Raw genomic sequence first — 16,453 nt, 5'->3', positions numbered from 1 at the left:
TGCGTTGCCTTAAGAACTTCAGCGAGGGCGTGACCTACAGCTGACAGACTCGGGTTGGGTCTATCAAAGGGATTTGGTTGTCCGCTTACTTGATAGAATCCGAGCAGGATCTGACAACGGGGATTCGCCCACTTATATGACAGAACCTAACCACTATCATTGCAAGGAGCTCAAACATAAACCGATCACCTAACCAATCTAATCATTGTTAGCACTACGAAATGAAAACATGCCTACCCCGCATGTTTCTTTCAAACAACCAAAAACGTTACAACCTAACAAGGGGAAAAAAATATATCTACTAATGAATATGATCTCAGCTCCCTGCCCCAGCACGAATCCGCCGCTACGTACGGGCCTAACCCGAAGAAGCACTTTTCATACGTAATTTTGACGTCTCTCAGATAGTGGTTTGCAAAGACTGAGTTGCAACGCCAGAATGTTGCCTTCATAATATTACTCAGGGATATGTTTTTGTTAAAAGTCAATGACGTGGCAATAGCTCTTACCTCATGAGCTTTGACCTTAAGAACTTTGTATTGACTTTCCTCACATATCGCATGCGCTTCTTTCACCAGGCTTCTGATAAAGAAAGAAAGCGCACTTCTTCGAAAGTGTCCTCCTTGGATCTCTTACAGAGCACCAAAGGTTGACATCATGCCCTTAAGTTTTTTTTCTTTCTCTTGTAGATAGAATTTCAACTTCTTACTGGGCAAAGAGACCTCTCTGCTTCCTCGCCTACTAATGCAGACAATCCTTGTACTTCAAAGCTCCTAGGCCAAGGATTTGAGGGGTTCTCGTTCTTGGCTAAAAGGAACGAAGGAAGGAATGAACAGATAGCTGCATCTCCTCTGAATCCCACATTTCTTCTAGTGCATGGAGTTCACTAACCCTCTTTGCGGAAGCCAATGCCATGAGGAAAATTGTCTTCTTCGTGAGGTCTCTAAACGATGCAGACTGAGGCGGTTCGAACTTATTGGGACCTCAGGTAACGTAGCACTACATCCAGATTCCAACTCGGAACCCCTGGAGAAACCTTCTTGGATGTTTCAAACGATCTTATTAGATCATGAAGGTCCTTATCTTCTGAAATGTTTTTAAGTTTCTGTGCCTAAACACTGCAGATAGCATGCTACGATAGCCTTTAATGGTTGATACCGCCAATCCACTTTCTTCCCTAAGGAAAAGTAAGAAGTCTGCTATTTGGTCACAGAGGTACTGGAAGAGGAAAAGTGATGGTTCCTACACCATGCGAAAAAGAAGTCCCACTTCGATTGGTAGACTCTAAGGGTAGAAGGCCTTCTTGCTGCTGCGATAGCGTTGCAACTCTTCCGAAAAGCCTCTCGTTCGACAACTTTCGAGTCTGAAGCCATCAGACTAGAGAGGTTTTGTGATAACTATCGAAGTGGGGTTGTCTGAGCAGTCAGATCTAGAGCGGGGAGGTTTTTGTGATACCTCTCGAAGTGGGGTTTGTCTGAGATCGATCCTCTGTGGTAATGTTCTCGGAAGATCTACTAACCATTCCAGTACCTCTGTGAACCATACTTGTGCGGGCCAGAACGGGGCTACCAGCGTCATCCTTGCTGCCTCCGATTCTGCAAATTTCTTTAGAGTCTCTCCCAGTATCTGAATGGAGGAAAAGCATACGTGTCTAGACCCTTCCAATCTAGTAGGAACGCGTCTATCGACACTGCCCTCGGGTCGATATCGGAGAGCAGTAGTTGGCTATCCTCGTATTCTTTGGCTGTGGCGAAGAGGTCTATATGAGGTTTGCCCCAAAGACTTCCACAGGTCCTGGCAAACATCTTCGTGCAGAGTCCACTCTGCCGGCAGGACTTGATCTTTCCTGCTTAGGAGGTCTGCTCTGACGTTCTTTTCTCCCTGTACGAACCTGGTAAGGAGACAAATCTTCCTTTGTTCTGCCCAAAGCAGAAGTTCTTTTGCTGTCTCGTACAGGGAGAAAGAGTGAGTCCCCCCTTGCTTCCTGATGTAAGCCAGGGCCGTGGTGTTGTCCGAGTTGATCTGAACTGTTGAAGCTAGGACGTGGGGCTCGAAAGCTTTCAAAGCTAGCCAAACCACCATCAGCTTCCTTGTTGATGTGCCAGGTCACCTGTTCCTTGTTCCAGGTGCCTGACACTTCTCTTGAGCCGAGCGTCGCTCCCCAACTGTTTCCGAGGCGTCGGAATACAACACTTGGGTTGGGGTTCGGAATGTGAAGGGACATCCCTTCTGCAAACTTGAGAGGGTTGGCCCACCAAGAGAGGTCCTTCTTGATTTCCCTTGAAATCTCGAAGGAGAACTCTAGGTTTTGTGAACGACACCTCCAGTTTCGATGGAGAAAGAACTGGAGAGGTCTGAGGTGCAACCTTCCTAGAGAAAGGAATTGCTCCAACGAGGAGAGTGTCCCCCAACAAACTCATCCACTCCCTCGCTGTGCATACTTCTTTCTCTAGGAAGGCTTGACTTTTCTCTGACCCTCGGGCTATCCGTTCTGGAGACGGAAAAGCCCGAAAATCCAGAGAAGCCATCCGAATCCCCAGATAGATACGATCTTGACTGGGGATCAACTGAGACTTTTGAAAGTTCACCAAAAGTCCCAGAGAACTTGCCATGAAAAGGTCTTTTGTAGGTCCTCCAAACATCTTTCCTGCGACTTGGCTCTGATCAGCCAGTCGTCCAAGTAAAGGGACACTCGACTCCCTCCAAATGTAGCCATCTTGCTACATTTTTCATTAGGCCTGTAAAGACCTGAGGGGCTGTTGAAAGGCCGAAGCACAAGGCCCTGAACTGGAATATCCTTCCTTCCATCATGAACCTGAGGTATTTCCTTGACGAAGGATGGATAGGCACATGGAAGTAAGCGTCCTGAAGATCTAGGGACACCATCCAGTCCCCTGGACGAAGGGCCGCCAACACTGAGGATGTCGTCTCCATGGCGAACTTCCTCTTTTCTACAAAGAAATTCAGGGCGCTTACATCCAGAACCGGTCTCCATCCTCCTGAGGCTTTTGGAACTAGAAAAAAAAGGAAAAAGGCGGTTGTAAAAGCCCGCTGAGCAAGGGTCGCTCACTAGCTCTATAGCCTCTTTCTCGAACATTTGTTCCACTGCTTGTGTTAAAGCAAGGCTCATGATGGGATCCCTGTAACCTGGCCACCAACTCCCTCGGAGTCGTTGTCAACGGTGGTCTTTCCGTAAAGGAATCAGATATCCTTTCCTTATTATAGAGAGGGACCAGTTGTCCGCTCCTCTCTTTGCCCAGGCTTCCGAGAATTTTAGAAGTCTGGCACCTACTGGTGTTTGGAGGACTACTTCCCTACTTCTTAGCTCTGACAGAGCGTGAGAAGGATCTACCTCTCTTGAAAGGTCTATTACCTCTCGAGGCTAGAGGCTCTAGAAGGGGGGGCCCCCTCGAAACGGGCCTCCTGTCTAGCTGGAGTCTCCTTCTTAGTCTTCGTCTGGAAGGAGGTCTTAGGCTTCCGTGCCGACTGTGCGAGCATGTCCTGAGTCGCCTTCGCAGAGATAGATCCTGAGATGTCCTGGATTATCTTCTTTGGAAATAGCAGCGGCGAGAGCTGCGAATACAGGAGAGAGGCTCTTTGGGCATGCGAAACAGACTTAGTCAGAAAAGAGCAGAAGACTGATCTCTTCTTAAGGATCCCTGCTCCAAAGAGGGCGGCTATTTCGCTCGATCCATCTCTAACTGCTTTGTCAATGCACGTTAGAACACTGTTTAGATCTTCTGGCGAAATAGCATCCGGGTTCTGAGTCTTCTTAGCCAAGACCCCCAAAGACCAGTCAAGGAAGTTGAAGACTTCCAAGACTCTAAACATTCCCTTCAGCAGGTGGAGTCAAGCTCGTTTCATAGCCCAGGTAGTTTTAGCCGAACAAAAGAGCCGAGCGTCGTGCGCTCCACCAGAGAAGAGAAGTCCGCATCCGCCGATGAAGGAAGACCCAGACCTAGGGGTTCTCCAGACTCGTACCAAAATCCAAGTCTGCCCGTAAGCTTGGAAGGAGGGAAAGAAAACACAGTTTTCCCTTTCTCTTCCTTAGAAAGCAGCCAATCACCAACACCTCTCAAAGCCTTCTTCATTGAGATGGTTGGCTTCATCCTCACACAAGAGGAAACTTTCGTCTTCTTCGAAGTCGAGAATAAAGAGAGAGGAGACGGAGGAGCGACGGATAGTAAGGGAGTCTCCAAACTCTTGAAAGAAGTAGATCTGTAAGGATCTTATAGGACGAAACTGACGAGTCCTTCACCCAAATCCTCTTCTGAAGGTTCAACTTCATCCACTGAAGAACCTCCGCTTCTTTACGAGTGCAGTTAGCCTTCTCTAAAGAAATGCGCCTGTCCAGAGAGTGTCTAGTAGCAGACTGGCGCCTATCAGGGGAAGCCAAAGTTTCTGGAGAGCTCCTCTCGAATGAGTCCTTCCTACTCTGATGAGTGCGTGCTCTTTGCTCCTTAATCCTACTCCTAGAATTCCGGGCTTCCAAGGGGGAGCGCCTGCTAGGAGAGGAGAGCCTACTATGCTCAAGGCGCTTCTCAGGATCCATGCGCCTGTTCAAAGGAGAGCGGCTGCCAGGCGAGCTGCGCCTACCATGAGGCGAACGCCTACTAGGCTCTTGGCGCCTACTTACAGGAGAGCGAAGCCCTGGAGAAGGTCGCTTACTAGGAGACCGGCGTCTACCATGCTCCACAAACTTCGCTCCCGACTTGTGTGTCTCTTCAAAAGGTAGTCTCCCAGAAGAGACATATCTTTCAGGCTCTACACGCCTGTCCTGAATCGAGCGGCTAAAAGTAGAGCCGCGCTTATCAGGAGAAAAGCGCCTATCAGGAGAAAAGCGCCTATCCTCCGCACCAAGCTTGGGGAGCGGGAGAGTCGTCTACTTGGGGGAGTAGCGCCTACTAGGCTCAAGGCGCCTAACATAAGGCGAGATCCTGTCTCTTGACGAATCCATCAAAGAGTAGGCTCTCTTATCCGGAGAATGAAGGATCTTCGTAAAAGAGCGAGAGGACGAGGCTGTACGCCTGTCTTTAGACGAACGCCTACTAGTCGCTAGATCCCTTCCTACTGGAGAGATGTAGTCACCAGGAGAAAGCTTCTTGGGCGATTGACGCCTGGAAGACGACAAGCGCCTGCCGAGGGAAGAGCGCCTCCTTCCATCCGCTGATAAAGGAGAGAGAACCGACTCTGACTGAGACGGTAAGACAGGCGAAGGAATCCTAGACTTCTTGACAGGGAGAGAGACGTCTTTCCGACGCGTTCCTCCTGCCAAGGAGCCCGCCAGTGCCGAAATCTGCGCTTGCAGTCCCGCAAGAATTCGAGCTGGAGATCTTGTAAAATCCTCCACCGGAGAAGAGGCTCGAAGCCTACTAAGAGGCGAGAACTCCTGCTCCTCCTGGGTTTCTTGATCTCTATTCCGGCTCTTCTGGAAAAACTTCCGGGCTGGAAGGAAAGGAGCCAGGCGCCTTCCAGGCTCTCTTCAGCGGTCGTGAAGAATCCGAGGCGCTCCATCCTCTTCTAGGCGAAGGTGAGGAAGACGAAGAGAAGCATTGGCGCAATACCTCCTTCTTCGCGCAAACAAGGGCAGCCTGGGTACGAGCATCAGGATCTACCGAGGGGACGCCTGATCGGTGGGAGTTCTCCCTAACCTTCCTGCGGCTTTTGACTTTCCTCCTCCACTGGGACTGGGAGTCTGGAAGAGGTCTAGGCCTGGAAGCATTAAGGAGCCGATCAGACGCACCCTCCACTGCACTGGGGTCACTGCACAATTCACCTTCACTACTCTTACCTTGCAACGAACGAATCTTCTTCTTTTCCATGCTAAGGATCGTGGCTCTCATGGTTGCCACTTCCGTAGTCGTATCCTTAGGTTCGATGCAGGGCGCAGGAGCTGAAACTGGAGAAGGTTCTAATGCTACAACAGGATTTTCTTCTACCTCGCTAATACGAGACTTACTAGAACTCCTAGAAGAAGCCTTTCTCACCCTGTCTTTCTCTAACTTCCTCAAGTAGGAAGAAAGAGCCTTCCATTCACCCTCATCCAACTTCTCACTCATTACACGGGTTATCAAAAGAACATTCTTTACCTCTACATTTAAAGCAAACTGTGTGAGGATCTACCGTAGCTTTCGGTAGTCTCACCTTGCATTCATCCATAGTCGCACACTCTAAACATAGAAGATTTCTTAACCTCTAACTCAGACATCTCGAAATCAAAGAACAATCCAAATCAAAATCCAAAAACAATCCACAAATGCGTATGCCAAGCCAACAAGATCAGGTACTTCACCGAAAGTCAGTCCAAATAAATCCACGGCAACGAGAATGAATAAGCTGTCAGGAGGAGGTAACAACCAACAGGTGTAGTCGTCACCGGCGACAGAAAAATTCTGGCTGGAAAGGGAGATTGGTTCTTACATCCGCCACCCAGCGGCGGGTAAGGTAGATCACCTGACCTACCTGTTGCGTGTGCCGCGAGTTTTGAATTCTGTCGTGACGTCAGAGACGTATAGCTAAGTATATATCTGACAGGAAAGTTCATGTACAAAACTATCAATTTGCCTAGTGTCAAAATCTTGTCTGTGTGTCAATCCAGTTAATATCTTTGATATGAAAGGTATAGATTTATAAATATATCTATTGCCTTTTTTCAATACAGCGAGGCAAACTCAACTGTATAGATTCATTCCCCAACAAGTTACTAATAGTAATGTCAAAAGAGATGAGTGGTGCAGAGAAGGGGAAAAGAATACATTTTTGTTGGACTGACAAAGTTCCAAAGATTAGAGGTTCTTTAGAAGTTACTTCAGAATATGAGGGAAGATTTCAAGAAGAGTTAGGTCCTCATTCTCAAGGAACGTGTATTCCCAGTCTAAAGATATGTGCACCCACTGACCCTAGGGAATATCCAACAGAGAAACCTCCAGATAAAGTTGCAAAAAGTATTAACCATATTGACATAACAGGTTAAGCATGTCCTACTTAATGTTATAGACTAAAATTTATGAGGCTAACCAAATGAACATTATATGGGCTAATCTATTAAATTAGATTTCCTTTCACATAACTATCTTAGCCTAATTATAATATTTTTCCACTAGACAGATGGTTTTGGGTTTTAAACAGTACCAAGTTTTAATTCTAAAGTACCCAGTCATGCAGGTTTGATGACAGCAAGGTATTATGTCATGGAACAAGGCAGCTTCAGTGCAGATGCCAGAAGAATATTGGTCAAGTAAAAGAATTCACCATCACAATGGAGTAGATAGATATGAACACTTAAAAAGAGGATTCTCTCTTTTTCATTGTATTTACATATCATTACTAAGCAAAATATATTTGTTTGATTTACTGCACTTACCTAAAGCTGGGTTTGTGCACTAGGTTAGGCTGGGATGTACCCTTCTGGAAACATGGTTTTAATTGCATATTCCAGACTCTGTTTTTTTGTAGTTAATTTTTACTAGAAATCCATGGCCCTTGATTCCTGAATGTATGGAGAGGTGGGAAAGGGACCAGCAGACAACTTAAACACTTAGGTAGGTACCTAGGGTAAACAACTGCAGACGATCCATTGTCATCGCGTGGCCAGGCCTTATTCACTCAATATTCAATTGGTGAAATGACAATTTGTCGAAAATTGCATTTTTCCTAACTATACAAACCTGAGGTCCTTTAACAATAGGAAGTAGCTAGCGGCAGCTGGAACGGTCGTAAGCTTCGAACAAGGGGAGAACGGTAGTTAACTGCTTGTCCGACAGTCGCGCGCCGCGCGACTGGGAGGTAAACAAATCACTTTTGCTTTTGGCCCATGCAAAATACGCAGAGTGAGGGGTGGCATGAGGAGGGAGGGACTATATGTGAGACCTCAGGTTTGTATAGTTAGGAAAAATGCAATTTTCGACAAATTGTCATTTGTTCCGATACGTAATACAAACCATCGGTCCTTTAACAATAGGAAGACTCACTTCTTGGTGGGAGGAATCTGAGTCTTTTGATGAACAGACTGGTGTTCATCCATCCCTGGAATGCCTCCCTGTCGTAAGAGCGAGGGAGGGATCCAAAGCCTCTGTCCGATTGATCGGGGTGTGCACCGCAGGATCAATGGTCAGACCTCTGGGCGTAGTACTAAGAGAGAGGCAAGCGTATCTCTTCGTACCAGCAAGCAAGAACTTGTTCCTGTTTGCAAGAGGCAACATAAAGTATGGGTTGTCTCAAGCTGGCTCCACTTCCTCCCCCTTGTTGGAGGAAGTGGTGGATATACGCTCCTATCCCTAGTGAAAGGGATAGGATGGGGCTCTGTTGAGTAGCTCACCTGCATCTTGTCCTTATCCAGCAGGGTGACGACGTGTCCCTCTAACCACAGGTAGAGGGGAAGAAAAAGATGGGAAGAAGAGGAGCCAGTCACACTCTCATTCACTCATCCATTCTTACGGTCACACCAGGACTCGATGCTGTTCAGCCTGCGAGGGTCTGGGTTCGCTACACAACGTGTTGAGCAGCCACCACGGGTCCCAAGGAAAAAGATCCAAGGACCTGTGGGCAATATCCCGAAGGTAGAAGGAAGGGCATGTGGTCTGGTTGGACCAGACCCCTGCCTTCAGTACCTGCGCCACGGAGAAGTTCTTGCGGACAAGGCAGCATCTCCTTCGCATCGAAGGCGGTGAAGTCCATTGTTAAAGGACCGAGGGTTTGTATTACGTATCGGAACAAACAAGAATTCAATTACAACTTTAAGCATACCATTCAAAAGATTGAAGTTTCGTCAACATAATGTGATATATGAAAGCCCCATACGAACTAAAATAAGCATGAGAGCTCTTCGTAAAATATGATTTCAAGGTAGTTTTGAAATCCAATATGGCGGCAATTGCATGACTGGCCGTTCTAACCACAGACAATCCACCATCTTTCCCAGCCTTCCCAGCAATCATTTGAACAATGTTACCATATATATGTAACATTTATTGATCTTACCCAAGATTGCAGTGGTAATCAGCACAATTAAACAACATTTTGTTGCCTATATTAGTGAAAGTATTAATCTTTTTATTTTTGGGGTCATGGTTTGGCCTGAATTTATTTTTACCTTGTAAACGGTGGTTTTATCCGTACTACCATCACAACTGAAACTCCACAGGGCTTATTTGATTGTAATTTTACACATTTTGGTCTTAATTCACTCCAAATGGCACTTGAACCACACTGCTGTTCCTGGTTCCTAAGCATTCACTCCACACAGTTACGAGCAGCAGACTGGAACTATACTGTTTATGAGGTGATGCAAAGGCTTTATTTCCGTCAATTGTTTACTTTGTTACTCCATTATTTAGTTTAATACTTTACTCAAAATGTTTTATTTACTTCAAAATGTTTATTTAATTCATGTCTATTATCCCTTTTTAGCAACCAAATTAACCCCCAAAAATTACAGATATTTCTGAAGTACGAGAAGATGACGGCAAAAAGACTCATCGTAGCCAATCTAGATGGCGTCAATCTTCGAAACATTTTTAATTGCAAGTAAAAATTTCGAAAACGTCATGGGGGTAGTGTGCACTGCGTTGGCCACACTTTTCATTACCCTCTGTTTAAATCTTAAAATATGGCCTTAATTTCTAACTATGGAGAAATAGTACCTACTACTTACTTCGAAAGGAGAGTAGAGGTCTTGAGCTCCTGATATCACCACCGACAACTCATGACTGATGACCATCTCTGGTGTCAGGACGTGTTAAAGTACTTTTTTGGAGGGTGGCCAAAAACGCGGTAGTCGGTGAGTTGGCCAGTCCAGTTGGTTGTTTACTCTAGCTATTGGCAAAGTAAACAAAGACTAAGATTCCTTCAACCAACCCACCTGTGGTGCTAGCTAGCTATATAAAAAAAATATAGATTACAATTTACTATCTGGCTAAAATAGCCATGCATTTGCTGAAGAAACTTTACCATGATAATACTATCCTAATGCTAATCAGAGCTTAGTCCAGCCTGAAGAGACCATCAACCTACCTACCTACTTAGACATAAAATGAATATGTACCTAGGCAATTAAAACCTCACACAGCCTGCTTTAATAACCATAATAGCTAATCTCCTTTTCTCTGGTAGTAAGTAGGTAGTGGTTACAAATTTGTTTACGCTGTCCTACGGTCACTCTGACAATAGGATGGGACAGGAGAACCCTACCTTCTCCACGCCACGAAGAACAATTAAATAATGTGTGATACAATAACAAAAGGGTAAACTGAAATATTTATGACCTTACTTTCGTTAGCCAGCTTACATCCTATCAGGGTAAAGTAGGCGAAATCCGTAGGACATAGTAGGTAGTTAGATGTTTGTCAAATTGTCATTCTGAAGGACCGCAAGAAAACATTTCAGGAACGTGTTCCCCTGGATCAGTTCTTTACACCGATTTTAGATATGCTGCTCATGTTAGTTTGGAATTGAATCGTATATGGTCAAAAAATCTCATTGGCTTCTATTCGTGCCTATTTGACCTCGGGGTTAGCAATTTTTGGGAGAGATATGTAGGGTGGCAAGCTAAGCTCTAACTTCGTCATCTACAAGCAGATTCCTCTTCAAATATGAATAATCTTAAAAAGTCATCAGATGATTTTAGATATGCAGTTATACAATCTTCAAACAAACAGTTCTTGATTGTTGCTTTGTTCACAAGATATCTTTAATGCACATCTGATAACTCAATATCATCGGTTGCTCCCCCAAAAGATATCGTCCTGCAAGGGTCATGTAAGGAATATCTTCATCATTTGGATGGATTAAATTTTCTTGACCTTCCTATCGGTTCTTCTTCGCCCAATCAGATGAACCTTAGCATGTATGTCATTGATTTTTAGGCGTCTTGAATGTCTTCTTGAATCACTTTAGCTTTGACACCTTTATAGTTCTTTGGACAACTTCCTGAACAGAACAGACTGGGTACCATGTGCTCAAATTGTCTAATACCGTATCTATGTAGCATCTTGGCCCAATCATTCTGTATTCCGAATCCTCTATCTACACAAATATGCTGTTATACTAATTATATTTTCAGCTGTATATATAGTGCTTTCCATTAGGTCTCTTGGATATCTCAGTTTCACATTTCTATCATGATCTTCAAGATACTTAATTCATACTGAGTGCAGGTTTTAGTGGGCATGAACAATGAACTTCAGTATGGATGGATGTGTCATAGTTATAGTTACAGTAATCTATTCTTGTGATTACAATTTTCATAACATTTGGTATATTACTTCTCCTGTCGAGGCGATCATCAAAAAGTACCCAATTCTTCACTGTATTAACTAATAAGTAGCCGAACTGTAGCATTTTTTTTGTCTATACTTCCTTTAAATTCTTCATTATGGACACATCTTCAGCCTAAACTATAAATATGTAGAACTTGTATCATCTGCTAAAAAATAGAGTTTATTTCGTGCTTCTTTGTTATATATGTAAAATATATATTCTCTAATTGGAACGTTTCGAAGACTACCAGTACGTCTCATTATCAAGCTACGAAATTAATAATCAACTACCTCACTAAAATACTTAACATTATTTGCAATAAAACAGAACAATTGAAATATGATTAAGGACCATCCTTTGAGCGTGGAGGCAGTGGGCATTTTGCCTTCCGATACCCGAAGTATTTTGGTAATCTGAATGCTGTCTCGAGCGATGATCCGTATTTGTGAACGCTGTGAGTATGAAAGTTCTGACATCGGCTAAGTTTCATTCCTAGATTTGCAATAAGGGCGAACAGACAATGTAGAGGTGGCACCATTCATCGGAGGAAAATCCCAATGAACAGTTAACAGGCGGAGGTTTCTCAAAACCCAACAATATAATGTATATATATGGGAAGCCCACAAACAGGCCTCATTATCAAGTAATTATATCTAATTAATACAATAGAATTAGGTGACAAATTAATATATACTATATATATATATATATATATATATATATATATATATATTAATATATATAGATCTATACTATATAACACACACACACACACACACACATATATATATATATATATATATATATACATATATATATATACATATATATATATATATATATATATATATATATATATATATATATATATATATATATATATATATATATATGGAACGCTTCCTTTGGAAACAATGCTTTGCAGGTATAGCAGGCGATCTTGCAGCTGATCAATGTTTGACAGATGAAATTTTCATGAATGTTTTTATAGGTGTAAGTTGTTTTTCTCTTAAGTAACTAAGGTATCCGGTTCTAACATGTGATATAATTCAAAGATATAGGATATTACGTAAGTAGGTCTTATGATTTTTAGGGACGTCAAACTTACTTCGTGAAGGGGTTCTTTAAATGTTTACATTGGCGGCAAGCTTTAGCGTAACTAGCCTAGCTAGCCTAAGGTAAACAAATTATGGTAGATCACGTAACTCATCTTAGCCTATCGTAGATAGTTAGGTAGTAGCTGTAAAATCGACAAAATTTCACTTTTAATCTGTAAAGTTAATCAGGTGACAAACATAAGGGTCATCAGTCAAGTCACAGTCATACCTTCAGTGACTGCTCCAACCGTGTCAGCCATGCAATCTGTACCCCATTCCGGTTTGGCAGAGCAGTGGTTGCGAAATGCCGACAAAATATAAATGATAGAAGGCTGTAGAAAATACTGCAGGTTGCTCTTGTTCATAGGCGGGATGAGAAAATATGGAGAGAAAATACAAGATTAGCCTATTTGTTGTTTTTGCCAGGCTAGGTAGCTAGCCTAGGTAATTGAGAAAAATAAACTTAGTTAGGGTATTCTTGTAGCCTAGAATGAAAAATCTAGTATTAGTTTTGAGATCGATGAGGGCATTTGACGCCCCAATCTCTGGTGGCTGTCGTATTCGCGGGAACGTTCCTTGCAATCCATGTGGAGTTAGCCTACCTAGCTATTGCCTAGAATTACTGAATGCTACATCCTGACCTAGCTAGACCTTATCTTTACCTAATCTGATGTAGGATGCAGTGGCCTAACTTGATGTGGAGGTTGTTTGACTATCATAGAATCTACCAAGTGTCATTGAACATTGGAAATATAGACTCCCCCAAGTATTACTGAACATTGGAAATAGGGTAAATGACCGAGCAGTGACATGGCAGCCACCTCTAATGGAACGTTGCTACCTTCCCAAAAAAGTATACTTGGATTCGGTGCCATGAGCATCAGTCAAGAGTTGTTGCCCATTTAGGCAGCACACCAAGACCTCTATGCTCCTCTTGAACTAGGTGTTTTCTCCTATATGTTACAAAATAATGGCAGAAGGTAAATGACCAAATGGTGACATAGCGGCCACCTCTCCCAGAACGCAGCCACAACCCAAAAAAGTGCTTGAAATATGCCGTTTCGTAATTTAGGAGAAAACACTTACATGGAGAGGAACATAGAGGTCTCGCCGTCTCGGTGTGCTGTGAGGATATGCCACAACTCTTGACTGATGCTTATGGTAGCGAATCCAAGTAGTACTTTTTTGGGAAGGTGGCTGCATTCCATTAGAGGTGGCCGCCATGTCGCTGCTCGGCCATTTACCCTATTTCCAATGTTCATTGATGCTTTGGGGAGTCTATATTTCCAATGTTCAGTGATACTTGGTAGATTTTAGGATGGTCAAACACCCCCCACACCAGGTTAGGCCACTGCATCCTATGTCAGGATGTAGCATTTGGTAATAATAGGGAATAACTCAGCATGGACTGCAAGGAACGTTCCCATGAATACGACAGCCACTGGTGATTGGGGTGTCAAATGTATTTCTCCATGTTTAGTACTAGCCCCTGGGCGTTAATTAATATCGACCCCCCAAAATTAACGGTAAATTCTTAATAAGCAACCCAAATGCTGGTAGGAAACTGCAATTTTCAAAGAAACTACCTGACAGAGTTATTTATTACCTAGATCTACCTAGCATTCTAGGAAAGATTAGTGTTTTTCATTGGCAGAACCCACGTCCATTGTTCACAACTAGCTCTACTATTTTTCATAAGTTGGGCTTACACTAGGAGGTGCAAACTGTGTCTTGCTTGAAGGCACACCTCTCAATATACAGCTGGCCCACTTGTAAATCTCTCTAGAATTGAAACCAAAGATAAGCTTTTTATTTTTCATCTATTTCTTCAGAGATAGATACTTCCTGCCTATCTGCAAACTAGGTAGATGACACTTACCTGTTTTCATACAGACTTTTCCCAGACCAATTGAACAGGGGTATCAGTCTTGCCTACATCCTGGTCAATATGACCACATGTTCCTAACCCAACTTAACAGCACCTTAGTGGCACAATTGGTATGGTCTTGGCCTGCCACCTCGGTGGCCCCCCGAGTTCGATTCTCGGGCATTCCACTGAGTGGTTAGAGATTTGTATTTCTGGTGATAGAAGTTCACTCTTGACGTTGTTCGGAAGTTCACATAAAGCTGGTTGGTCCCGTTGCTGAATAACCACTGGGAATTCCGTGCAATGTAAAAACATCACACAAACAAATACAAACAAACTAACCTGACTTAACTTTACTAGCGTGCTTATTTAGCCAGGCACTTTTCTCCTGGTCCTTCTAAGGTTACCTATTTTTAATAAAAACAGATCAAAGATGTATTTCATCAGGGATTTAGCCAAACCCAACCTACTATAGCCTATTAGGATGCTGTGCCCAGACCTGGCTGCAGGGCTTTGCTCCCCTCTACATGACAGTAGGCATAATGAAATGTATGTGCAACTGGTTCGAAGCTTGATGTAGGTCCTTCCAGTGTGAAGGCATCCAATTAAGACATCACATAAACAGGAGGGCAAGAAAACTTGATGTTGAATTGTTTGTTGGACCTTGCTAAACCTAGACATGATAGGAGTGCCATTGTACCTGGCTAATGGCAGCAGTAGCATCAACAGACTCTTTGGGCAAATGCCTAGATTTACCACTTATACATTCACACACTTCCAGATGTTGTCCTCCTTATGTCCTTCCTGAATTTTCTAAAGCATTGTCTTGACTACCATTATTAACATCTAGTGAGATATCTGGTCAATGAAGGTTCTTTTGAGTGTGACAAACTTGCTCATGTAGCGTTAGGCAGAGATTAACTAATGGGCTGTGTTAAATAAATATTTGTTTAGAAATAAAATAATTTTTTATACCAACCATTACTGTACTATAGGAAGTACCATTTTCCTAGTCCTTCTTCTGATGCAATAACTCTTATACATATATACAGGTTATGAAATACCTAATATCTCAAACTGTTCATAGAGGTGCTTGGAACATAGATGCACAGCCAGCCAGCTGGGACTCATCTTCATTGTGGAGTTTTGTGCCTGGAGTTACAGTATCTAGGCCAGTAGATTTTAAAATAATACGGTTTGTAATTAAAAAGAATTTAATTTTTCTTTTAAACGAATGGTACACCATATTGCAAGGCTAGGGTAGCCTAGCTTAGGCTTAAGGAAGGACATAATCAGCATTTGCATTCACTTGTTTTATATTAATTCAGCTGCTGTATTAGTGTAATTGAAAGGAGAGGTTACTGTTTTTATTGTCAAGAAACTTATTTGTCATAATTTACGTCTAGTGTGTTCATTAGATTAAAAATCAAGATGGGAAGTTCCAACCTTGGGCTGCTAAGTACGGTGGTCCGAACAATTATGCAAACAGTACTTATATAGGGACCTCTTGGGCTGGTAGATGGCAAGCCTAAACTTGGAGCCTAATGTAGCACACTAAGAAAAAATAAATACACTACATTCAAGTTTTGTGATATATTGTAATACAGTAGTACCTCGAGATACGAAATAATCCGTTCCGAGGTGGCCTTCGTATAATGAGTTTTTCGTATCTTGGAACACATTTTACATGTTAAAATGGCTAATCCGTTCCAAGCCCTCCAAAAACACCTTCAATTTAAAATTTCATAATAAAGCTAAATTGACCTATAAACAATGCAATACTACAACAATTTGGACCATTCAATACCTAAATTAAGAATAATAAAAAATCCAAACCTGTAAATAAAGTGTATAATTAGTGTACAAGAAATATTATTACTGTAACGTAAAATGTCGAAGCTTACCTTTCGAGTGAGGCTATCTCCGAAAGTGGCGGCAGAGGAGGAGGAGGAGGACGGCGGCAGATAACGTACGTACGTACGTACGTACGTACGTACGTACGTACACTTAACTTTACGAAAACACATAAAAAATTTAAGGAAAACTATAAAAATAAAATTTACGAAAAACATTAACAAACTGTAACACTTAACTTACAAAATCTAAAACTTACGTAAATTTTTTTTTTTAAATTTTTTTTATTTTTTTTTAACTTTTTTTTTTTACTTTTTTTATGTAGGCTTTTTTTTTTTTTTTTTTTTTTTTATATACAGAATTTCAACTTCATCACCAC

At 42.6% G+C, this 16,453-nt stretch overlaps 2 protein-coding genes across 8 annotated transcripts in view; one reads left to right on the top strand and one right to left on the bottom strand.

Moving 5' to 3' along the window:
• LOC135196143 (equilibrative nucleoside transporter 4-like) overlaps positions 1-10,455 on the bottom strand; it is a gene marked incomplete in the record, with an annotated part of 265,861 nt that extends 255,406 nt beyond the window's left edge. Inside the window, 1 exon segment of one of the 2 annotated variants that reach the window (XM_064222693.1) lies at positions 10,268-10,455. 2 annotated transcript variants of the gene reach the window in all.
• Positions 10,456-12,164: 1,709 nt separating this feature from the next.
• Positions 12,165-16,453, top strand: part of LOC135196141 (protein MTO1 homolog, mitochondrial-like) — a 126,279-nt gene continuing 121,990 nt past the window's right edge. For 3 of the 6 annotated variants that reach the window (XM_064222683.1, XM_064222682.1, XM_064222687.1), the window contains exon 1: positions 12,370-12,434. In XM_064222683.1, the coding sequence (XP_064078753.1) occupies positions 12,385-12,434 (50 nt within the window). In that variant the 5' untranslated portion in view covers positions 12,370-12,384. Of the gene's footprint in view, positions 12,326-12,366; positions 12,435-16,453 lie in introns of those variants that run through there. The other 3 variants (XM_064222685.1, XM_064222686.1, XM_064222688.1) reach the window with 3 other exon arrangements.

Source organism: Macrobrachium nipponense, chromosome 17 (genome assembly GCF_015104395.2).
Source record: "Macrobrachium nipponense isolate FS-2020 chromosome 17, ASM1510439v2, whole genome shotgun sequence".
Classification (NCBI taxonomy): Eukaryota; Metazoa; Arthropoda; class Malacostraca; order Decapoda; family Palaemonidae; genus Macrobrachium; species Macrobrachium nipponense.
The sequence above is the reverse complement of the archived record's forward strand: the minus strand, read 5'-3'. Positions and strand labels throughout refer to the sequence as shown.